Source organism: Strix uralensis, chromosome 6 (genome assembly GCF_047716275.1).
Source record: "Strix uralensis isolate ZFMK-TIS-50842 chromosome 6, bStrUra1, whole genome shotgun sequence".
Taxonomy (NCBI): domain Eukaryota; kingdom Metazoa; phylum Chordata; class Aves; order Strigiformes; family Strigidae; genus Strix; species Strix uralensis.
Genome location: NC_133977.1, coordinates 45493303 through 45519995, shown reverse-complemented (window position 1 = coordinate 45519995; position 26693 = coordinate 45493303). Strand labels below are relative to the sequence as shown.

At 41.6% G+C, this 26693-nt stretch overlaps 1 protein-coding gene across 4 annotated transcripts in view; it reads right to left on the bottom strand.

Moving 5' to 3' along the window:
* PKP4 (plakophilin 4) overlaps positions 1–26693 on the bottom strand; it is a 99105-nt gene that overhangs the window by 53652 nt on the left and 18760 nt on the right. For 3 of the 4 annotated variants that reach the window (XM_074873908.1, XM_074873910.1, XM_074873909.1), the window contains 2 exons: positions 16592–16725; positions 4098–4210 (listed from right to left, as the gene is read on the bottom strand). In XM_074873908.1, the coding sequence (XP_074730009.1) occupies positions 4098–4210; positions 16592–16720 (242 nt within the window). In that variant the 5' untranslated portion in view covers positions 16721–16725. Of the gene's footprint in view, positions 1–4097; positions 4211–16591; positions 16726–26693 lie in introns of those variants that run through there. The other variant, XM_074873911.1, reaches the window with a different exon arrangement.

Sequence of the window (26693 nt, the reverse complement as noted above, 5' to 3'; positions counted from 1 at the left end):
ACTGCCGAAAGGGTGTGCATTCTGATGAAGTCTAGTGTGCCATTTATGTACTTTTGTTAAAGTGTTTGTGACAAGCTGCTATTATGAGTACAGTATTTTACAACTAAATTACTAAGTATGAGCCTTCTGGTTCCCAACACCACTCAGTTTTCACAAGTTACACAGAACAGATAACTCACGAAAAAGCACCAGTCGACTGCAAGTCATGCAGCCAGCTCCCACCTGAGAGGTTTTATAAAGCCAGTCTGACCACCGACCCTTGATACACTGATCTCTCCCTGCATCAGCACATACTCCAGCAGGCCTGGCAGCCCGGAACCGAATCCAACTGAACCAGTAACGCTGTGGACAGTGAGTTAGCTGCAGCACTCTGTTTGTATAGGAGGCTGAACAGCCAGTGGCTTCTTCACAGAAACCTGTGCATGTTATAGCATGAAACAAAAGAAGATACAGCTGAAACCTCACATTTTTTTTCCCAGTCTCTCATCTCTGATCTTACAGTGTATAACACGGGTAAAAATATTTAATACTTCCATGTAACAGTAATCATGATTCATTTCAGGCTCCTAGGCAGTTTGAAGGTGTATGGGATGCCATGAAATATCTTAGAAGTGCTGAGCACAACACCCATTTATAAAAATAATTATGAAAAGAGTTTTAACAGGCAAGTAACCTACAGGTACACAAAAATAAAGCCATATGGGAATCCAGGGCTGCATCTGATCCAGTCCTTCCTTCTCCATCCATTACACTACAGGCGCTCAGGATCTGCAGATCTGCTCTTGTTCTCACCCCTCACACTCCTCTGAAGAGAGTAAGACAGCTAGAGCTGGCCTAGAGGTGGGCCACAGACTAACAAACCCAAACCACAAGTGCCTCCTATTTGCTTGGCTTTGTTCATCTGTACAAAGCAACACACCCTTCTCTGCAGGACTAGCAGCAGCAGAACGAGCCACGCTTCTGGAACGGGGGTCCCTCTGGGGCGTGCCCAAGGTGGTGACAGCCCAACATGCCCTGGCCACGGCAGTTCCAGCTGGCTGAAGGCACTGAGGTGGCCTTTCCCCCTCCCTCAGCAGCCATTCCCACAGCCTCCCCTGGGCTGGCACTCGCGCAGCTGGGCGACGAGCTGGCTCAGAGGGCTGCTGACCCACACACAGGACAGCTTGCAGTTCCTTCCTTTTATCTGTCTACAAAACACCAAAATTATCTTCCTAAGGACTGATCGTGAAATTCTCACCTCAGTCAAAGGCTAAGCTGTAGCACCAGATTTACAGATCTGTCTCTGCACAAAGTTTCACGGTTCAGAAGCTGCTTTGTAAGATAATTTCCTGAGAGCAGAATGGGTGAGCCACTTACCCATGGCATATTCTCCCATAGCCTCTGTCCTCCTTGAAATTTAAAGCTTGAGAGCAAATTATAGCCTGTGGACAGGCGTATGCTTGCCCCCAAAGTACCCGTGACTCATGTCAGCGTCTGCTCTGCAAAGCAGCACCCCCTCCAGGCCAACGCTGGCTTGCAGGAATCCAGTTTAGAAGTGGGTAAATCAGGGGCCCTGCCACAAGCACTGAGGTCAACAAAACTTCACAGCTGGACCTCTGAAATGAAACACTCCCGAATGTTTTAACCACATTAAAGGATATTAAAGCACTATCTTTGAAACAAACCTCCGTTGATTTCCTCAGGGACAGAAAACTTGAACAAAGGATAAAAATAAAAAGACATACAGATCTTATGCTTTAGTTCTACTTGCTTTTTAAAATTTTTTGTCATTGTTTTGGTTGGGGTTTTTTTTATGTAAGACTCTGTTGGGCAATTCTTACACCTGTCTAGGAGAAACACCACCTTGCTCTCCCAGTGCTCAACCTCTCTGTGTTTCTGGCAGCAGGCTGTTAGCTGCCCAGGACCAATCTCTCAACACCACAGTGTTTCCATGCCCTCTTTGTGTTTGCTTAATGTCTTGTCAGCCTTAGCAAAACATTTACATCACCTAGTTTGGGGAAACACCGGTACCTTTTTGTGGCTGTAAGTTTTGCTGCTATATTTGTGTCTGCTCTAAGAGATTGGTTTACCCTGATTTTTTCAACAACTCTTCTAACTACACTGGAAGCAACTGTTTGTGAAGAAATGAAAGCACCTGATTCAAATACAGATTTACTCTTTTTCTTTCCAGCTTCTCACACATCTCTTAAAAGGGATATCCACATTAAAGAGTAAGTAAAAAAGTTAACCAAGGACACACACATCTTGGAACATTGTCTAAACCAAGTTTTAATTCCATGTCCCTCAGTAAAAAGCAATGTAGCACAGCATTCTCATCTATACAGGACCAGACTCAACTGGGATAAGAAAATTTAGAAAAATAAGAACAGTGGTCAGACTAGAGAGGTGTCTGTAAGAACTAAGAATATAATTATTTTACATGTGTAAAATATTTTATTAATAATTATGGAAAATTTATGGCCCAGAAAACAAGGGCTTGAAGAGTTTATCCAGATACACAAATGTACCAAAGTATACTACAAACCAACTTATGTGCTAGTATTTTTTCCCCCTAAACTTTCATCAGCTTTGTTTTTTTACACAAATAAACATCATTTAACCATAAAGAAGCAACCAAAAGAAAAAATGACTCCATGATGCTATAAATTTTGTTTTCTATCTTGGTAAATGATAGTATTTGACAGAAGTACAGGAGCCAACTTATTGTGTAGATAGTGGCAACTGTATATTTTTTCAAAAACTACACAATATTATTTGTGGGATAACCTAACTGTACATTAAATTCTCTGGACTTGGGATGTAGAAGAACCTCTTCCTTTATACTACTCAGGCAAATTCACTGAAAATGGACATTCAAGACTGGATGAAAGATGGTTGGAGGTGTAAAATAACTGAAGCTTTTTACTCATTCTTCCACAGGCATGTAAGTTTTTTAGGTTTGAAAACAAAATCTGAGCAACAGCTGGAGAAATATGTGGATCTAGAAGGAAGGTAGGCAACTATGAAGAGTATAAAATGGTCATCTTGTCCAAGGAATATTTCTGAATATTTTGAAGTTTCTTACACAAAAGTTTTCATGCTAGTAACAATACTGTCAAATGACAACTCAGGTCAAGTAGTTTGAAGTATAAGAACAACTGTATTAGCTGGTACACTGGATTTTCTTAAATTTATTTTTAAATAATCACCTCCTGTTTCTTAAGTTTTTCTAGGAACAACTTTCTACTTAACTTGCAGAAATATTTATTATGGCCACAGGAGGAAACATTTCAGAATGATACCCAAATTTATTGCTGAAAGAATATAGAAACAAGCAGTATTTAAGGCATGAAATAATAATGTTCAGAGCATACTCTCCATGTACATGCCAACACAAAGTTTGCTGTAACCCAAAATGCAGGGATCATAAACATTTTTTAAGAGAACACATTGTTATCAAGGCTTTCAGATTCAAGAGCTACCAATCATTTGATATACTTGAGATAAATGAGTGCCCAAACACATTTAGAGTTAAAAAGTTTGCTAAGGAATTTAAAAAAACATAAATATTCAGAATACTAGTTACAGTTGAAATATTAACAAAATGCTTTGTTAGAGTTATTGTCACTGTATGTAAAATATATTAGGTATGTTTCAGGCTATTTAAATATGCCAACAATACACTGATAGCAAGATGTTCCCTGAAAACAAATGTAACAACAGTATTTCAGAAAAGCTGGATGAAACCAGATAGTTAATTCTGGAAAAAAAAAAAAAAAATTGGATTACTGCATTTAACTATCACTGTTACTTTGATACAAATATGTGTTAAGTCTACTGTATTTCTCTTTGGATGAATCTTAAAAGTAAAATTGAACATATCTAAAGAGAAATTAAAGCTTCACATACACTCTATTGAAAATGCAATCAATTATTAGAGGCCTCTTCAAACTGTCCCATAACTCTGCACAGTAAATCTGCATTTTTTTTTTTTATACTTCACATATTAATGGAAGGTGAACAGCTATCAGTGAAGATATATGTATGTAGGACATAAGCACCACTAAAAAGCCCTTTAATTTATGGGACATAGGAAAGTAAGTCATCAGGACTTGTACCTTGTGCTGGCGATACTTGGTGATTCTGCTCCAAGCCTACATCTTTCTAGCTGATTAGCCACAATTTGCCTTTCCACTTCCAGTTCTCTGGTAAGTCTTTGAAATTGGAGCTCCTGAAATTTCAAAATAAAAAGAAAAGCATTCTTGATGTTAAAAAACGGGTGTGGATTAATTCTGAAACACTGTTTCATCACAACCATGTTTCTTGTTTTGACTCTTCCTTAGTGGAATAAACTATCAGAAGATTAAAGTAGGAATTTAATGGTTCTTTAAATCAGTGATTCATGCAAATATTGATTTATCACCTGTTACAAAAGGAAAAACATGTATAAGCATTTGTGGATTTTATTCCTCCTGCAATTAAAATTTATGTGTCTCCTTATATTGCCACAATCTATCAAAATCAGTGCCTATAAAGTCAGTCTTCAGTTTCATCTATAAACAAGGTATACTGGAAAATATCGTATCCTAACCTTTCTAGCCGCAGAACTGCAAATCCTAAGATATGCTGTTCTGACTTCTGTATTCAAAAACCTGAAGTTTATTATGTCAAACTGGCTGAGGGTAGAGATGTGCTATTTCACCTTTCCTGATTTCAGCCTTTGTTATATTTTTTGGTCAAAGGTACCAAACCTCAGCCTTTGTAAAAGGCTTTTGGAACATAATGCTCAGGAAACGACACGGGAAATACAAGTGCTGCACAGAATGTTTGTGTGTTATTAAAATCTGGAAACATTTTCTATAAAGATGATACTCTGAAATCTATACTATGTCACAATGGGATAGGATAGCAGTGATGTTTGCATCCACAGTTAGCTTTTTGTTAATGATAGAAAAGGATTCTATTGAGCAACTGTATTATTTTTCAAACTGATATTCTACATCCCCTGAAGTCTAAGTAAACTGTTCAATACTATTTAAAAACAGATGAACACTGATATTTAATAATCTGGTTAAGCAAGTCTCATATGTAAGTCAAATACAGAACAGAAGCATTCCTTTAATTTTAAAGTGCAAACTACTAATAAGGGGGTTTTATTCTGAATGTAAATCATGTAACTGTATTACACAGTAGTTGCATGCCTTGCCACATTACAAAAGTCCCCTTCCCTCACAGATTATAGTTGATGCAAACTATTCTTTCACACCTTACATTACATGGAATGAGGCTGAAATACTTTACTTTCATTAATGGTCCATGAAAGAGCTCTCTGCTTCTTGCAGTTTGTGCACTGTTTTGGGAAGGAAAAGCACGGTTCGGCAATGCCCCCCGGCCTTCAGCAGCCTGCAAACACCTCTGCACCTCCCACAGTGCCAGTCCTGGGGGGCTTCACTGCAGTGCCACAGGCAGGTCTGAGTAACAGCATAGTCAAAAGCTACTCTTAAACCAAGACTTACCTCGCAGAAGTAGGGATAAAGTTTTTTCTACCAACAACACAATGAGATTACCTCCAAGAACCTCCAAACAGATGGCTAATTACCACTGATTGCGTTAGGAAGCCAGCACAGTCAAACAGCAGTACTGCCCAAAATGACTCTATATTTTGATGACACACACAAAAAAAGCTACTTCTGAAAGTCTACTTCCAGCTCCATACAACAAACCGGCCTGTTAGAGATACACCACACGAGCTACTGCCCCTCCCTGATGATACGAGGAATTGTAGACACTTTCAAACATTTCTCAGAGCTCACAAACTGAACTGAACAAACACACCCCAACATTCCAGATGCTGGCCAGCAAAAGTGTTTGTCTCCAGGACACGGAACTCGCCCACTACTGCCACAGGACACGAGCATCCACACAACATGACTGGGTTTTTCTACTATTATCTACTACAAACAGTTCACCAGAACAGAATAAATACTCTGTAGTTCTGTTAAAAATAAATATGCAAACCAGGGGAGCAGCGGGAGGGGGATGTGGTCCCCAACTTCCCCCAGGACACCCTTTCCATTAGGTTGGCATTTACTGTCAAGCTTTAGCATGAGAAAAGCTCAGCACAGTCTGTGCTCAGTCATGAAAGAGAATCTTGGTACGTATGTCCTAAATTTGGGTTTTATTAAAACCTGCCCTTAGACAGAATTCTAAAGTTAAATCCTTTTAATCCGGAGACCTGATATGAAAAGCCTCATGAACACGATAACCTGCAGAACACAGCAAATCCTGTGGGCCTGTCCATGGACTAGAAAGTAGGGGTAATATCAGAAGGCTTGTATGATGTGTCACTGCACCCAGGACCAGAGACCTGGTCAGCACAGCCTGATACCAGGTCTCAGCAGGATTCACCTTCATGTTATACCAAAGAGGTGCACATGCAACCAGCCACTTCATTGGACAGTTTGTCTTTTGGAGGGAAAACACTAAAAAGTGTATTAAGCAAAAAAAGTCAAATTTTTACATGAGAATTTATTTTCCAATTCTAAGTCCGAATACAGGGAACACATCCATGCAGAAGCTGATTCACCAGCCAGTCATTAATATGTTAGTGGAGAACGCCATGATTTTTAAAAACCATTCGGATGCTGAAGCTCTAAGTTTTGAAGCAAATGTCAGCAAGACAAGCTTTTCCCCAAGTCAGCTGTGATGTATTATACAGCACGTAACAAACATAATTAAACACTACTGCATTGCTTGTTTGCAGAAATAATATAAAACATTTACCCTATGTGTAAAGCTGTTTACTGTTCTTTACTTTAAAATCAATATTTAAATAGCAATGTCATTGATACAAACTATGAATTTGAACACAAGACTCAAGTTGCTTATTGTTATTTACCGATCTTTTAATTAGATGAATAAAAACAAAACGTACACTAGCCATTATTTGCTTCCATTCAACCAATCTCTATTAATTTGCCTCTTCATTACAGGCAAAGGCTTTACTGAAAATAACATTATTCTAGAAAACATACTCGCAATACATGCTATGAATGCACACTGCTCTGAGCTCTCGCCTCCCCTGGCTGCATTCTCCTGCACTCTAACACTGTCCTTTACACCAGCTCTCATGTATAAGACAAATGTTATTACAAGGCAACTTTTGCCATTTGCGTTCCAGGAGGAAAAAATTCCAGTAAATTACCAAATTCTACAAAAAGGCTGACATTGTCTAGAAAGCCTTTTTGCATAAAGTAAATCAATTAAAATGGGGCATGTAACAAAGGAAACAGGACAAAGCTACAGTTCCAACTGTTCCAATGGCAAAAATCAGATATGCAAGAGGGAAAATAAAACCTGGGCTTGGCAACCAAGCTTGTATCTACAGGATGACAGCTTTTTAAACAATTTGTCACACACTTCTGTCCTAAAGGTGTTTAGGAGATGAACCACTTAATTGGGATCATCAGAAAAATCAATAATGATTTCCATTTTACAAGTGTAAAACAATTACAGGCTTAAAAGACAAAAAAGCCCCACTGAAATGAAAAGAATGACCAATGCAAGAGAAGTCTTCTCTAAAACACTACAAAAGTCTAAAAGCTACAGAAAATACTATTTTTTTTTCAGCACAGAAAAGGGATCAAGATTAAATACAGAACGAGGAAGTGGAAGTTATGCTGTATTTCTCTCATTTCACAGTGTACTTTCTTTATACAGTATTAATATGTGTACAGTTTCCTTCCTACCCTCCCTGAGAACTCCTCAGAGTATATTCAAATTCTTCATCTGGAAAATAAAGGTCTGCCCAATTCCAATAATCACCTCAGATTTTTGAAGATTTCAGGCAAATAAAAAAAAAAAATAAGACAACTGAGGTTTTGAGTTATAGCATGATTTGGGTTGTAAGGGACCTCAAAGCCCATCCAGTGCCACCCCCCTGCCCTGGGCAGGGACACCTTCCACTAGCCCAGGTTGCCCAAAGCCCCGTCCAACCTGGCCTTGAACCCTTCCAGGGAGGGGGCAGCCACAGCTTCTCTGGACAAACCTGTCACGGTAAGAAAAGTTCTTCCTCACACCCAATCTACACCCGCCCTCTTGCAGTTTAAAATCATTCCCCCTTGTCCTGTCACCGCAGGCCCTGGTAAAAAGTCTTTCCCTGTGTTTCTTATGCTCCCCCTTTACACACTGAGAGGCCGCAGTCAGGTCTCCCTGGAGCCTTCTCTTCTCCAGCTGAACCCCCCCCAACTCTCTCAGCCTTTCTTCACAGCAGAGGGGTCCCAGCCCTCCGATCGCTGTCGTGGGCTCCTCTGGCCCCGCTCCAACAGCTCCACGTCTGTCTGGTGCTGGGGACCCCCCGAGCTGGAGGCAGTGCTGCACGTGGGCTCTGACCAGAGCGGAGCAGAGGGGCAGAATCCCCTCCCTCGACCCGCTGGCCACGCGTGCTTGATGCAGCCCAGGACACGACTGGATTTCTGGGCTGCCAGCGCACGTTGCCGGCTCACGCCTGAGTTTTCCTCCACCAGGATCCCCAAGTCCTTCTCTGCAGGGCTGATCTCAACCCATTCATCCCCAGCCTGTGCCGATACTGGGGACTGCCCTGACCCACGGGCAGGACCTTGCACGTGGCCTTGAACTTCATGAGGCTCATGCCGGCCCACTCCTCATGGCCCCTTCTGGATGGCATTCCTTCCCTCTGCAAAGTGAATCACCTGCATCACTCAGCTCAGTGTCACCTGCAAACTTGTGGAGGGTGCACTCGATCCCCCTGTCTATGTCACTGATGACACAGTAAATAGTACTGGTCCCAGTATGGACACTTGAGGGACACCACTCATTACCAGTTTCTACTTAGACATTGAGCCATACGACTGCTTTTTGGACGTGGCCATACAGCCAGTTCCTCTACCCATCTAACAGTCCATCCAACAAACCTGCCATTCTACAATTTAGTAGCAAGAATGCCTACATAAATACATAAGAGGGATAACTTTAGAGGTACCATCTTCTTTACAGCTGGAATACCTCCTGTGTTAAGCCTTTCATCTCTCATCTTAAATCATATTATTATAGAAAACTAAGTCCTAATCAATTCTAAATAAGTGCATTGATCACCTTCACAGTTTATGCTTCCTCATAATGACATTTGACACCACTCTGAACAGATGCCTACCACCACCATGTTTACCTGTCAGACAGTATACTATTTATTGGGGGAATCTATCTGAATCTGCTTCTGTGAAAGCAGCGGGAGATCACACTCCTCAAACAGGATGCTCCCACGCAATGCTGGCTGCCAGCGACACACAGAAGCTGCTGCCCTAGGCAAAAATCACAATTAACTGACTTTTATATTACTGGCTTCTGACAAAATGACATGACAGGAGTCAAACAAAACAATTAATAAGCCTGTTTTCATTTGCAGAAGAACATCTATACTAAAATGATAGATGCAGATTATAGAATATGCTGCCATACTGCATCAAAAGGACCAACCAAATCTTCTGAAACATACACACTACAGTGCCTTGGCCAGAGCTACTACTTTTTTTTCAAAATTATCCGATATACATCAAGGGAAAAAAAAGCCCTAAAATTCTATTCACCTGTTTAGCATTAACTACTTAATCACCTTCTAAAATATAAAGAACAGGAAGCACATACGTGGTTCAAGAAAGAGAAGAAAGCAATCATACAGATCACAGGCAGACAACCTTCTTCGAGTGACAACCAAAACCCATCAACTTTCAGAACTGGGCAATTCCCTTTTGGAGGCTGAGGTTTCTGGCGGGGGGGACGACAAACCCGGCACGGGGTGTCAACACTGTAGTGTACACCCCAGGTGACCACCAACAGCTCTTACTTGGCCAGTTCTGAGGGTCACTGGCCTGCAACAAGGTTGGGATCTCACTCCAAGGCCTTCACTGCCACGAGATACAGATGACACAAGTTACATCAACCCTGAAAACAAAATACTCTCTTCGTCTGAAAGCAGAAAGAGTACCTCTGACTGGTTTGTGGCTCCCTGGCAAGTGAAAACAATTGCCAACACACTGTGCTGGGCTATTAACAGCAAATATTTGAAAACAGGTAAGTAATGGGAATGTAATTTGTATGGCTGACCATGAAGACTGTCATTGTCCTGTTGCAGGCTTTGGATAATAAAAGAAGGTTCAGAGGTAACTCTGTGCTTTCTGTCTGCACCCTGTTATGACACCACGTTGCAGAGATCCAACATTTTCATTTTTGTGAACGAGGAACTTTCATCCCTCAGTAACATGGATGAGAATAAGGAGTCGGCATTCACAATGTTGAAAAATAAAGACTACTTTCTTCCTGCCCCAACTTTAAACAAACAGTGATCGGTTTGGCTAACTGAAAGTTTTCTGGTGACAACTACGCAAGAATCAGCAGCAATGACACAAGCAGTGAAGACAACTCACAAGCTCTTCTGGACTGGTAGATGCCTGGCTAGTCAGACCAGGACCAGGCAGCTGGAACATCCAAGAGAGGCGACGCCACTGACAGATGCACCTACGAGTTCCCAGGGGTTGCTGTGGGAAGACAGGGCCAGGCTGGGATGGTGTTTCAAGTTGTAGCAGCACCGGGATACACTACACTGCTTTGACTGCCAAACATCACTGTCTTTGTGAAACTTTAAGAAGGTAATTGTAAACTGAACTATAAAATGTATTCCTAAACATTAAAATGTTCCCTGTTGAACAATTCAGCTGAGCCTCTTCCAGTTGTTCGAGATGATCTAAGACAGTGTAGCCTACATTTGAGAGAAGTACTTTTACCTTGCATTTACTATGTCTCGTTCAACTGCAACATACAGCGCAGAGCCACACAGCTCCCATTGCCTGGGAAAGTTCAAACAGTGCTAAAGAAAAGGCAATTACATTTTGGACATCTTTACGATACAAATGCACAACGAAGAAGTGGACAAACAAAATTAAGTTCGTTTATACCTTCACATTAACCTCCTGCGCCTATCTATGTAGAGATCTGCATCTTTCCACTTGCTGTAATTTGGAGCTAGATCAAGCAACTGACTACTTGAAACCACATCATTGAATACCATATTTTTCCAACATGACTGTCATAATGTAGTGACCTAATACTTGAATTCTCTACCAGGATCTATTGAGAAGAAAAACCCTGTACTTTTAACTAACCATATTAGATCAACCTTAAGAGTTTCTGTAAAAATAAAGTTTACTCACGCACACAACTGCATTTGCATGCTTTCAGTATCTCAGTATCTTCCAAAGTAGAAGATAAAAGATAAAAAATTGGACAGAGTAAAGAGAATCACAGATTACAGGATGTGAAATGACACAGCTACAATTATTGGCCGGTCTCACTTACTCTGTATTCAACAGCAGCAGACCATTAAAGCCCTTAATACTTTTATGCCTGTACTGTTCACTAGTCTGGTACGACAGTTTAGTGCTGCTCTGGCTGATGAGGGATCAAAATTGAAGCACTTCATAGAAAGCTTACTCTTAGTCAGTGGTGGAAAGGAAGAATGCCACCTGAGGTATTCACTGACTACATCTGAGCAGCATCCTCTTTGGAAAGCATTTGTTACAATGCTCTGGTTTTTAAATGGGTGCTGGAGCTAAGGACACTGTTCTGCCAGCGGGGGATTAGAGTTCAGCTGCTGCTGAGTAGATTGGCTGGTCATCTAAACATAAAAGTGTTACAAAAGGTATAAATACCCCAATATATTTCAGGGGTACCCACACAGTTCTAGGCAGGCTCTTTTTCAAGTGGAATTTCTCCTCAGAAGCCTAACACTACATGCTAGAAAGAAAAATTAATTTCTAGATTTTCACACGAATAAAGGAGTACACAGAATTTTGCTTAAGGAAACGAATTAGTTGTTTCATCTGGGACAGGAGTGGCCTATATTTTGTCCTAGAATGAGAGCCTCGGGAAGTGGACTTCTCAGACTTGATTCACCAAAACTGGAAATACTTGTAAACAGCAGAAACAGTAAACTTCAAAGTTCTGGGATTAAATAGGGAGGAATGACCTATGCAACTGAACACAACATTGAGTTGGAAACAAAACCAGTTCTTCCAGTCATTCAGAAAATGTTGACAAAGATTTTTGTTTCACTCACACAAAGCTTGGAAGTCCACTCAATAAAAAGTACCGCCTTCATTTCAGAACTGAGGCACATTTATCCACCTAGCTGATCACTAGATGCATGCAAATCAGAATTTCAAAGTAAGACATTCAATGTTTGTGCCTAATTACTGAAAGTGCATTTAGTAAGTCTTTTTTTCAGGTATCTTGTTGAAGCGATATGCCCACACAGTCAGAGTACTTGATATAAAGCACTACATATCGAACTGGTAACGAAGTCTCCCAAACTTAGTATCAAAATGCTGTCATTCTAGTAAAGATGTATTCAAACATGCAATAATAAAATGCTTGCTGCATGGAGAATACATCTTTCTTCCATTTCCATCTGAAAAACTTAGGGTTTTGCCTCTCCCCCCCCCAAAAAAAACATCTCAAGAATTACGTAAAGAATTTTGTACTTAAACAATAAAGATGGGAAAAAAGTGCCCACTTTCTAAGCACATGATATGGTTCAATACAGTTATACAAAATGAAAAGATTTTGCTGAAGTGTTGAACAAAAGTGAACACTTCTAGGAAAACACTTAGGAAAACCCAAGAGATTTATGATTATTCATCCAAAAGCATATCCAATCATTCTTACTCTATTTCACCTATTTACAAAAGAAATGTGAAAAGTTGTCTATCTTTAGGCATCAAAAACAGCTAGACCAAAGAAACTAAAAAAAAAAACCTGCCAGTGCTGCAAGTGCTCCTCTTTTAGCAAAGAAATTAAAACCAGCATATTTGTGTTACTTTTGAAAACTGGATCAATGGGTAATTTTTCTTGTGAAACCTTTTCTCTCTGCCCAATCACTGAAAAGGAAAACTAACATGCTAAGCAGGAAATTCACAATTCCAAGTGATCCCATTTAATCTTGCCAGATCAGCAGCAATTCATTCCAAATGCAGCAGTGTAGGGCTCGCACGTGTAAAGGAGCAGTGATTCTACAAATCCATCTGGAGTAGTTGGCAACTCGCTGCCCCTACATTTCAACACACCCCCCCCCCGCCCCCCCCCGCTACTGCTATGATGCTGCCCCTTGCTATTTTAGTAGGAAAATATTCAATTTACTTTTAATATGAATAAGAGACTCCCTACTGAACTCAACTAAACTTTTATCCAAATACTCCCTACGATTAAGAAATATAGACATGTATATTTTAATGCTTTAAGTTTTACTTAAAACTTGCTTTAGCATTTCCTAAGATACTTAACCCATTATAGCGTGGAAACTTCGTAACATTTTAGAAGTGAAACACATGTTTTGAAAAGACAAAACAAAAACTACCTCCAAAACAAGCCCTCAGAGAAAACAACACCCTCCCCAAACAAAAAACCCACAACCCATCATCAAATCCACTGAAAGAAAAAACAGAAAAGGCCAAGATAAATTTCAGCTTCATTACAGTTAGCCTTCAGACTTCCCTGCATTCAGAAAGGATTTCCTCTCCTCAAGATGCAACTTCTACCAGTAAGAGTCAGTCATTGCCTCGATTTTCATCCAAAAGTGTATCCACTTGTGTATCCTCAAAGAGAATAACTTAACCTGGCAAAAGAACTATCCCCCCTACCCCAGTCAAAGCCAGTGGTAGTTGTGGTGCTGGTCTCATAATTTGTACTAATTAGGGATGTGTTTTCACATTAAAACAAAACTTAAGCTTTGCCAGAACAGCACAAAGCTGCAGTAATCTAAACTTCTTCACAGATTACGCTTGTTCTGCACATACTATTTTATAACACTAAAAGCAAATTGAAATGTTTCTTTCCTAAAATGTAATCAAGGGAGATTTACACAGCTCTGACAATTTTTGTCTCAATGAGAGATTGTTCAGAGTTCACACTCTCTTTTGGTAAAAAAGTTGCTTTAAACTGATTTGGGGTCATAGGAAAAAGAAATAAATGGAGAGTTTATTTAGGGTGGCTTGCAGGGTTCACAGACTAATTAGTGCAACTTTCTATATAATCTTATCTATGCCACTGAGGAAGAAAGCTTAACAAAGTCATTCAATAAATTTATCTACCTATTTCAGAACTACTATAGTGATTTTGAAAGTTTTTATTAAGCTAGAATCTTGCACAATTGACAAGGAATAATAAAAGCTTTTCTGGATTGCGTTTCCACTGTCCTAAGCGTTTCTAAGTAATGAAGTTAAGGTGTGGCAACTCTATTTTACAAATACAGACCTACTGCAAACAAAGCGAGATTCCTGTGTCAAAGGAAGTCAGGCCACAGCAAACAGCATCGTAGTTTCTGTTCAAGCTTAATAAAGTAAATAACTGCACTGGAAAATATTCTGTTCTGGGCCTTCTGCCATACAGGAAGGGTGTTGAGTATGTCAGTGTCCATAATTATTATCAACAGAAAAAATACCAGAAGGCAACAGTTCAGCTCTTAATTCTTCCACATTATCACTTTCAAGAGTGAAGTACAATTCACATCTTCCTCCCCCTTGCATTCATTCTAGCGTGCCTATACATCTCAAAGTTAGGCTACAGCTCTGCAGTTTGTGTTTCACTATTAAACGCAATTTTAATTTCACTTTTTCCTTTCATCAGATTTGAGTTACTTAATAGTCCACATATTTAATAGTCTTTTTATGAATGGAAAGGGAAAAAGGTTTTAACCTCTTTTTTAAAATGAAGAAATATTCCATTAACACTTTTTCTCTGAGAATAAGAAAGATAAAAACATTTCTTGGGTAGGAAAGGAAATGTTAACAAATGCTTTTTTACTGTATACTTGCGTATCAATCTATTACAGACAATGCTGTCACAAATGTGTGTTCAGTTCAGCCATCACTGTTGCACCAGAACTGCACAAGAGCCACTCTGGGCAGCGATCCTGGCAGCAGGGCTCTCGGCTGCCCATCACCTGCAGCTACAGCGCTGCCAGCTCGCCCAGCGCTGCTCATCAGCTGAGCCACCCTCACCAGCATGTTCTGTGAACTGCAAAATAAACCAGACCAACTCCGAATTGACAGAGGGGAGATTTAGATTAGATACAAGGAAGAAATTCTTCCCTGTGAATGTGGTGAGGCCCTGGCACAGGTTGCCCAGAGAAGCTGTGGCTGCCCCATCCCTGGAAGGGTTCAAGGCCAGGTTGGACGGGGCTTTGGGCAACCTGGGCTAGTGGAAGGTGTCCCTGCCCGGGGCAGGGGGTGGCACTGGATGGGCTTTGAGGTCCCTTCCAGTCCAAACCAGTCTGGGATTCTGTGAACTTAAAACCACCACAAACGCACTTCAAGCAAATGAGTTCTAATTAACATTTGGGACAAGCCAAGACAGCACAAGGCAAACGACTGTCTCAGATGATGAGAAGTGACTTAAGATCACTGTAGCTCAGATGATTGTGATTACTCATATCTCAGTAGCCTCCAGCACTAACATCCTTCATATTGGAAGATTTAATATTAGTTTTAATATCACTAAGAAATTATTAGGGTTGCTACTGTCATCTTAAAATACTTTTGCAACTATTACTTTAGGCATGAAAACAACGATCCAAATTTCATCATGCTGCAGAAAATGTTCACTGCAGAAGGAAGGTTCTATGGGTACAAAATCTGTTGATATCAAGACAATATAATCTGTTGAAAAAAAAATATTAACATGGGACAACATAAGAACACATACATCAAGTGTTTGCATTCAGAGTTAATATCTTGGATCGAGTACTGATTTATCTTAAAAGAAGTTCTGAAACAGAGACAGCAAAGCAGATTTGTTCTGAAATTCAGGTGCTACAGTTTAGGTACTAAGCCAAGAAAGATGATGATTACTTCTAGGTCTGACAATGAAAGCCAAGCTATCACTTCTCTCTTGTGTTCTTTTTTAAAAAAAAACCACAAAAGAAACCCAAGAACTTTAGCTAGAATGTTTCTTTGTAAAACTGCAATTTTTTTCTCCCTTGAATGATTTTTACAAATTAAGGTTGAACTTGATTTCAAACACAATTTTATCTTCCCTGTAGAGACTATCACTAAGATACACATCCATAAATGTATTGCAGTTTTAAAATATATTACCAGCTTGGTATTGACAATTGAAACCAAACTAAAAGTTTAAAAGCCATTCTTTAACAAAATACAATTAATCATACCAAATCTTTATGTGCAAATTTCTGTAACGCTGCACACAACTTCACAGAACGTACAAAAAGGACTGGTTCTCAATGTCGCATCAATTCTACGCTAGCTTTTCTTTTTTCAGCAATAAACCTGCATTTCAAGTCTGATTTACAACAGTGCATACATTCCAAGGGACACAGAATACCATAATGATGCTTCTGTTCCGTGCAATCAAATGAACCCTTTATATTCAGATTCTCACATTCTGATATACAAAATATACTGTAGTAATGCTAGGCAACACATTTTAGAAACAATGATGTTTTTTCTCGGCAATGCTGTAAGAGACAATGGTTAACTCCACAACGCACACTGGATTTCTGAATTGCTGAAAACAAGGCATGTACCTGTTCCTTTACAGAAGCTAAAATGGTAGTGGCAGTGGTCTCTGGTTCCATGCCCGGGCCTGTGGAAGTTTCCTGGGTTGTCTGTGGCAGCCCCTCCTCCACCATTGGGGTCTGCTCAGGGGCTGGCATTTTGCCTGCAATAACAATATTTTAAAATAGTTTACATTTTGAGCCAGTGACACTTAAAATTCAAGTTTTCAGGATTATAAATTCTCTTATCTTTTTTTCTAAAACCTCTCCAAACTTAACCAAATTATCAGAGAACTTTGTATTATTAATATCAACCTATGTTGCTATTACAAATTGAGATCAGAATTACATACAGAACGTGAGGGCCAGGCAGAAGCAAGCAGGCAGCATGACATTTAAAGATTATTTTTAAAACACTATTTTGTGGTAGTTACTGAAAGTAGCAAAATCCAAGATGCATGAAAAATACTAGGGTTAAACACTAAGAACACCCAGGATCAGTAAAAGTGTGCCACACGTGCAGTTTTTAGCATAGAAGAATGACACGTAACAGCAAAATGCTTCACTGTTAGGAATAAACCATGGAACAGACTAATTATGGTAATAAAAAGTTAATGGGAATAATGCTTCTAGTGTTCTTTTTGCAAAAGAGGAAATTAAAACACCAGAGTTAAACCAATTGCCCTGAGCTATGGATAGTGTGGAAAGGACTGACAGGATTAGTGTTCAAGAATCCCAAGCTTCATTATCATGGAAGCAGCACACTAACAATTCCAGTACATGTAGAAAAAGCAATTAATTTGTTTAACTACAGAAGTCACTATTAACTAATATTAGAGATAGTTATGAAGTGTGTTTAATAGTTTGAAAATAGCGAGTAGGTGGTATTCATGTAGCTTCTGCACATGCACCATGCTTTAATTTCCTTCAGAAAAGAGAAGATAAAGCTTGTGAGGTTTAGCGTTAAAAGTAGTCAGTATTTCAGATTTTCGGAACAAACTCACTCAATACTCCTAGAGGACACAAATACGAACAGCAGCTTCCTTCCCTTCATTTCATGAAGAGCAAGGAGCAACTTACACCACAAACAGGCTCCAAGGCCAGAAACGGCTGTAACACCTCAGTCCTGACCCGTTTTAACCATGACCACCCCTTCTCCACCACCTGCCTTTTAAATGCTGAGCCAGCACAAAGCCGGGCACACATCACCCTAAAAAGACATCTACGAGGCTGGTGGCTGCGCTGTAAAGCTGTGCGATTCTGTTTTGGCTGGAAGAGCAGCTGAGCTGACCCTCAAGGGGATCTCTTCTGGAATCACCCCGCAGGACCGTTCACCCTCTCACAGAATCACACAGAATCATCTCGGTTGGAAAAGACCTTGAAGCTCCTCCAGTCCAACCATGAACCTCACACTGACCGTTCTCAACTCCACCAGATCCCTCAGCGCTGGGTCAACCTGACTCTTCAACCCCTCCAGGGATGGGGACTCCCCCCTTGCCCTGGGCAGCCCATTCCAATGCCCAACAACCCCTTCTGCAAAGAAATACTTCCTAAGAGCCAGTCTGACCCTGCCCTGGCGCAGCTTGAGGCCATTCCCTCTTGTCCTGGCACTGGTTCCTTGGGTCAAGAGACTCATCCCCCCTCTCTGCACCCTCCTGTCAGGGAGTTGTAGAGGGCGATGAGGTCTCCCCTCAGCCTCCTCTTCTCCAGACTAAACCCCCCCAGTTCCCTCAGCCGCTCCCCATCAGACCTGTGCTCCAGACCCTGCACCAGCTCCGTTGCCCTTCTCTGGACACGCTCAAGTCAGCCTTTTTGGAGTGAGGGGCTCACTCTCAGGACACTTTCTGCCCTGGTGCCTGCACGCAGAGGCCGAGTACAGGCAGAACGCTGTGTTGTCAGAGGACTTCAACACTACTACAGGCAGCCTCGGGCAGAAGAGTGGAGTCTGGAAGAGAGATGATGTAAGAAAAAGTACTTTCGTTCCGCTTTGTGTGCAGCGGCGTGCGCAGCATGAGGGACGACTGCTGCTCAGGCCCACGAGCTGCTTCAAGTGTGCGAGCAGGTGGTCTCCAGTTCCAGCCTGCTGAAATAACACAGTCCACGTGCAGTTTCACTGAGAGGATCAAACATCTTCAGGGAAACTGAAGTGAGAGGAGCGATGGGAGCCAGCGAATCATCATGGCGGTGACAGGGTGCAGGAGCCTGGTCACCCACCAGCTTCTACCCCGCAAGTGAAGGAGCACGTTATAGCATGGGCCTGGCTCAGGGAAGGGCCTCTCCTCCCCTCAGCAACTGCCCCGTAACGCGGGAAGAGCTTGGCTCAACAGCCTGTCCTCACCTTACGTCCACACCGCATCCATCTTCTGGGACAAGGAAAAAGAAACTGCACAAACCCCGCGCTGCCAGCTTTCTGGCGCAGGATTGTGGCGGGAAATCTGAACACACGAAGTCGGCGGCACGAAGAGCAGCTCCTTCTCCTTCTCCCCTCACCTCGCCTTCTGACAGGACCGAATCACAAACATGGAAAAATAACGACTCTGCCACACTCTGTCCTTATAATCTCAAGAGATTTAAGTCCAGAGAGGGTGTTTCTCCCTTCCCGCCACGCCCCCCTCCCTGAGGGAGAAGCAGCCCCGCCGCCGCGCCGCCGGCTCCGGCCCGGCCCCGCTCCTCGCCCCCGGGCCGCGGGGAAGCGGCTCCCCCGACTGCACCGGGACCGGGGGGCAGGCCCGGGGCGGCACCGGGACCGGGGGGGGGGGCTACTCTGCACAAAGCCCCCGCGGCAGCGCGGAGTCACCAGAGGGAACGGCAGCACCGCCGCGTCCTCCAGCTACCAGCGTCCTACCTCTGCCGGAGAGACCAGAGGACAAGTTGACTTTTTAACAACAAGAAAAAAAAAAAAGTGTAACAACCATTCCTTCCACTGTTACTGTGTCACACCCAACAGATCTCAGCCTGCGTTGAAATGCCTGTGGGTGCGCAGCTCTGAAGGAGACCAAGGTGGGTCTCTTGCAACCGCAGCAGAACTTACTCTGGGAGAACAAAGTGACACTACATGCTGCTTTTGCCTTCCAAAGTACCACCAAAAAAGCAACCAGTCCTATCTGGCTGTTTTTGGAACAACATCTTTATTCATTTCAAGCTTGCAAATACAAAGGCTGCCGATGCTAAGATTTTTCTAAGCCAACCGCAAGCCTGGCGTACACCTAGAGCTTCAAGAACCCTTGTTTCTACAAGAACCAGCTAAATAGCATTCAGGGAAGCAGAATAAAAACCATGCTCTAATAGTTACATGACAAGATTTTGAAAAGTCAAAGATGTAGCTTTAAGGTCTTAGAAAATAAAAACGTATTAAGGTTTTACTTGTAAAAATCAACTCTATCATCAAGCTGTAACCACCCAAAGAATCACAGAATACATGTTACAATTCCCTGGCTCATACATGGGTTTTTTTTAAATCACTTTCCACAGTTCTTTTATGACTGCAACTGAGTGTTTTCAGGTTTCTAAATGGACTGTTAAATTTGCAAGTATATCATGAAGTAATAATACTACTCAGTCAAGCTCTTCATTTAGGAATATTTGCTAAGTAATCAAAAGGCCAAATCTCAAAAACTCTCACAATTTACACATGAGCTTCTTTCAGAAATGGGCTGCTTTCTTGTCCCTACATCCCAGCTTGTCTTCACCTGCACAGTAACCAGGGGAGTGTCCATTGTGCTTTGGGACTTCCAGGTAAGAAGCACAAAATACAGTACAATGATAAATAAAGCCAATCTTTAAATGAAAAAGGCAGCACTGAATTCTCAATTATGCAGAATTATGGGTGTCTGTGGCTTTAAAGCAAGTAATTATTTAGCTGTGTTGTGGTTTAACCCCGTCCGGTGGCTCAGCCCCACGCAGCCGCTCGCTCTCTCCCGTGGGATGGGGAGAGAATCGAAGGGCAAAAGTGCGAGAACTCATGGGTTGAGGTAAAGGCAGTTTAATAGAGAAAGCAAAAGCTGCACGTGCAGGCCAGGCAAGAGGAGGAATTCATTCCCTGCTTCCCGGGGCTTCGCCATGCGGAACGGTGGCTTGGAAAGGCAAAAGCCTTAACTCCAAACGCCCGCCCTTCCTCCGCCTTTCCACCAGCTTTTATTGCTGAGCACCGTGGTGTGGGGTAACCCCTGGGTCAGTGGGGTTCCCTGTCCCGGCTGTGCCCCCTCCCCGCTCCTCGTGCCCCCCAGGCTGCTCGCTGGCAGGGCAGGGTGAGGAGCAGAACAGCCCCCGAGGCCTGAACTAACACAGCCCTGGGTGAGCAGCACTGCTGCGCTCACCGATCCTGGCACAGTGCCGTACTAGCTACTATGGAAAAGAATTAAACTCTATCCCAGCCCAAACCAGTACAACATGCCATCATAGTCATACTTCTACATTTCCAGTTCTTTCCAAAGGTTTAACTACAGCTTACAAATGATAAGTAATGAGATACCTTAAAACACAAAATTCAGTGCAGTATTTATTCCATCAAGCAAAAGAGACTTAATTTTCTTTTCTTTAAGACATACCAGGAAGAAAAGCACAGCTTTTGTTTTTCTTTTTTTTTTTTACTTACTTCAAAAAAACCACTTGACTTTTTGAAGCTTCCATCTATGACGTGCCACAAAAGTACTATAAAAATGTACTTGTAAGTGATGACTTTCAAAGTATATTGTCTAAATGAACACTTAAAACTGGACAATTAAAAACCTCTACAAAAATAAGATAATGATCACAGATGTCAAGACAATCCCAATTTGTCCTTTCCGTAATTTTATCTGTCACTCTCTTCTCACCTCAACACTGTGAAATAACTCTTCAACCTATCTGTAGTAAATTTCTGAACAAACCAGTCAAGAAAAATGTACATCTGAACTAGCTGGAAAGTATGGTAATTTGTCTGAACAGAAAATATGCTGAATGCTGAGTCTCTAATAATAACACTCAGATGAAAACCAATCAAATTAATTATTAATGAAGATGTCAGTGTTAAATGTGTATCTCAGTGTTAAGAGGTGTAATTAGAGAGCTATGCCCTTACACACAGGCAGTTGTTTTAACTGCTGTTCTTTCAATTAACACACTTCTTGGCAAAGTTACTGATGTTCTAATCTTGATCTCAAGATCAGACAACTGTTGGCTTTGATCCTACAAACACTTACGTACATACTTCAGGTAACACGAACGAGAACGCTCATTCTGGCCGACCTCCTGCGTGGCCAGGCAGCAGCGAGGCGCGGAGCCGGGCTGACGTCATGCAGCAGAGGAAGGGACGGGCCCAGCCCCGCAGAGGACCTCGTCCCCACCACCACACCGCTGTCCAGGCATGCTGTTTGAGGACAGGAACTCACAAAGTCAATTTAGAGTCTCATTTTCACCTTACAGGAACAGGAAACATCAAATGCAGGATTCAAGAGCACCTTAAAATCAGGTACAGGTAAAACTCATGAGTAGTTCATAAGAAAACCTCTTTCCTTCCTTATGCAAGACTGGGATTTACTGGCTGAAGATACTCCCTGGACTTAGTTGTGTTACTCGCTCCTTTGGGTATGGATAACTGATTCACTGTTGGAAAACAAGTCACCAGACTTCATCTCTCAAAAAAATTAGGTTCATCATTATTTTGCTGCCTCTTGTGTCACAGCCCAGCAGTTAGATGTCACCCGGAATGGGAGACTTTGGTCCTACATCTTTCCCAGTTGGTCCAAATCCTCATCCCCTACAACCCTTTGCTGCCGTATCACAGCAGCTAAACCCCAGTCAGGGTGGGTGTGGGGCTGCTCTCTACAAACCTTACACACTGATGAACCAGACAGTATATGCTGGGACCACTTACAGATGCACCTCAAGGCTTCCTGTATTCCAGCTCTTTCAATTCTTAAATTGCTTTTGCACATTAAAGATATTGAGATCTGTGCAACCACAATGAAAACTCAGAAAACATATTTTACTGTTCTACTGCTCTGTGCAATGCATTTCAACACACCTTATTCACATCTTAAAATTACTGAATATGAGAGAAAAGTTTACAGATTTATTTTCTCTGCTATAGCAAACAATGCATGAGAACTGAAAGATTTAAATGTTTTGAGATGATCTTTTGGTGGATCTGCAGAACTACAGATTCGTGAATGGTGTAAATGGTTCTAGTATAGCTCAACAGTGCAATGTGAGATCCTGGGAAACTTCTGGGGCAGATTAACAGCAGACGAGGAGAACAGTAAGAATTTGCTACTGTTTTCTGTGGATTTCGGTCTCCGATAAAAAGAATGTACATTTAATCATTTAAATAATTTTTCAGAAAAATTGCTAAATGCTTCATCTTGTAGAATACATCTGAGAAAATTCTTAACGTCTATTCTGAATTTCGAAATTCTCTATATAAAAGTAAAGGCCAAAAGAACAGAAGCAGTGACAATCTAGCTCTAGGCTGGTCTGCATCTACATTTCCAAACTAGACACAACATGCAAGGAAAATAAATCTGTTCAATTTGAAGCCTCTAGTCTGAAATACCCTAATATAATTCTGAAATTAGTGGCTTTTCCATCCTCTCTACAGTGGAGGCTCACTCAAATGATTTCATGGAACCATGCAGTAAGTGGGATCAGAGCAAACCGAGCCATCAAAGAGTGAGCTGTCAGTGCAACACGTCCTCGGCACAGACCAGCTCTTCAGGCGACAGTGGGGATTTGCCTGAGTAAACCACGTTTAGAAGCCACTTGAACTGCCTCTGCGGAGGATACCTACTGCCTCCACCGCACACAATTTGCTTGTTTTCATCTAGCATGCAAAAGCACTGGCTTCTAAAATCCTCCCAGATGTTCTCCCTTTGCACAAAGGCAGCAGACTTCTTGGCACCCCAGTACTGATGATGGGGCAGATTCACCAGTTTTCTTTAGCGGCTGCCAACCCTGGCTTTCGTATGGGCCTCTAAGCACGCAGTGAGTTGCAGGTTGCCAAAATGGGTAATACTTTCTTTTGTGTCTGATCCAACGGTCAAACAGCTGCAAAGCAAATCCCTTCAGTGAGTTCATCTGACACAAAGCTAGGCTTTTTTGGGGGGAGGTGGGGGTGTATTTTTCTGAACCAGCCGATCTTGCAGCCATATAATCACTGATGCAAGGAAGGAACAAGAATACACAGTTGAGAAGGAGAGAAGAAGTATCAGAAATCACTAAACTGAGGGTAGGAAACCATGCTTTAACTCTTCATTCTTGTTAGTCTCTACTCCCCACCTTCCACTGCTTCTCCTGTTATTTTCTTAGAGATATCCAGACAGTTTTGCCAGCACCGAGCAATCCCTCTCCTGTAGTGCAGGCCCAAGGAGAAGCCAGACCTCTCCACGTTGCCTGCGAGACAGCAAAAGCAGAGTGTTTCCACAGCTTCCTACTCACTTCCCTTTGTATTCCGCTCGCCTTCCTTACACAAGTTGTTCTCCCAAATTTTCTCCTTACCCGTGTTCCCTGTTTCTGAGCCTCCCATTACTGACCTGAAGCCAGTAACAAGTCCCCAGAGTAATTTCTGCTGAAGAGGTAATACAATTCTTACCAGCACTGTCAGCTAGGATAGGGTAGACTGTATCTAGTTCAGGAGGGAAACACCAGAAAATCAGCAAGCAAGACGTCATCACTAAAAACCCTGGTATTTATCTAGCTACAAGATTAACTCCAACAACAGGAGTAAATCACCAAGGACATCAGAGCAATACTCATTAGGACAAAAGAAAAAAGCTCCAATAAGCTAAAATCAACTTGCTAGGACACTGACATGTTATTTATTATACAACTAGGTTATTCTTATAAATCTACACTTAAGCAACAAGGCACATCTCTGCTCTCAAAGATTCTTATTTTTTCATCCTTTACAGTATATGTGATAGTCAAAATCAAAACAAGACTTACTACCTTTCTACTGTTTTTAGATGAAGACATGATTAAAATTTATCTGATTTTTGAGTTACTTCACAGACATGTCAGTACACTTCTAGGTATGAGCAGTTACCATTAGCTCCATCCTGCTGCAAGGATGGAGTGTTGCTCACCTACAAACTAGGCAGCGATTTACCTCCTCAAGCTTGGTGTAACAAAGTGACTGAACTATGACAAACTCCGTATTATGTCTACTAGCCTATAGTTATGTAAAAGACAGCAGACGACAACTCATTCACTTGTGAAGATGATGCAAGCAATTAAAAATTAATTATGTAAAAGATGGCTCAAACATTTACATGAAAAATAGGTTTTAAATTTTCCAGATGCAGTAGGTCAAGATACTTCAAATATCACAGTATAGGCTAAATTTTCTGTTAAGATACCACTTTTCTTTATGGACATTAGTAGTGCAGAAGTTGTGTTCACATGGACTCAAGGATGAAACCAGGGAATTAAATACATTATCTGATGAAAACGTGGAAGAAACAGACTTCTGTAATGACAGGATAACAAACACACACAAAAAAAAAAATCTACCTGCACAATTGTTCAGACCGAGTCCCACAGTAACAAAAGAAACCTCCGTGCAACTGATATGCTGCCTGAGAAATGGGGGAGATGCCTTCAACTATCCCGCTGCTACAGTTAGCGTCCTCCTCACCCCTTTTTCTTTTCAGGATACATTTTCTCCTCTCTCATTTTAAATTTTTTTCAATTTAAATACATGCAGGTTCTAAAGCCATTTGGTGCTATGTCCTTTTTAGAATGTTAAAAATTATTACCCCAGCTTTTGGGTAAATGTATCTTTTTTACAGCTTCTAGTAAAAAACAGCCTTTTTTTTTTTTTTTGCCGATGGCTACATACTTTAACTCCACTCTAGTAAGCAGGCAAGATTCTACATCCGCAAATATCCAGTTGCAACATGCTCACAAGATTAATATTTTTTATAGCTTTCAAACTAACCATTCACCAAAGAGATCAGACAGGTATAGCAAGACGACCATTTTGAATAAAGGCATATTTATGATCATATCCTTCAAGGCCCGAGGCACCATTTGTAGCTTACCTTAAAAAAAGAAGAATCTTTGTCATCCGAAGGCTGCCTGGAGAGCGTTCACGCTTCACAAATGTATGAAGTACCACAAGCTACTTGGCAACAAATAGAGTTTTCAGTGGTTTAAGTCAACAAGGCTCCGTGCACGACAAACGACAGACCCCCCATCTGAACCTTTCCCTTGAACCATCCCAAGTCTGTCTTGCTCTGGTCTGCTGATGTATGTGAAGCCACGGCCATTTAGAACAATCGCATCAGAGCACAGGGCTCAAAACCAGCTCTGCAGATCGCACACGACCAGCAGATCTGTGAGGGATAAAGCCCAGGCTTACCCTGGTGCAGACTGAGGGGGAGGAGGGGTATGTACCATCACGGAAGGATTTTATATTTTCCAAACAGACTGTCAGGTGACAAAGAAATTCATTAATTATGAATTCAACCATTCATAGAAGGATAACTTCTTAGTTTGGTGTTGGAATACTCTCAATTTGGGGTATGACATCATTCAGAATGAATGTGACAGAACAACATAAGAACTGCAGCAGGCGGGTGACGGCAGCGCCCGTGTGCTGTGCAGTGCCGCTCCCCAACGCCTGGGAAGTGCAGGAGCTCCAGGCTGAGGCTTCTTCCATCTCCCACCTGAAAACGCCTATGAACAAGCAAACAGGAGTTAAACTGAGAATAACTGTAAGTAAAGATATAAACACTACCAAGCAGAACAAGAGCTGCAGCTGCTACTGAATTTCCACTTACATCTTCTCCTAGCCGTGTAAAATTATTACTGAAGTATTACTCTATACATTATTGCAAGATACAACACACATTAACTATAGGCAGATGTATTTCAACTGGAAGCATTATAAAACCAGATTTATTTTGTGTGTCTTTACAAACGTATGTGTCTCGATTTTGTCATATAGTCTATTGGAAAAAAATTATATAAGCAATTTTCCCAAAGATTAACAGCTACAACCACAACTTTGAAAGACAGCTGAAGAGTTGCAGACTTCCACAGCCCCCCTTGTTTTGCCAGTGCAAGTTTTTGAGGGATGTGGTGTAACCTGTACTGCTGAGACAGTCCGGAACTAGGTAGGCACTACCAACCCCCTGTCGCATCCTGCCTTTAG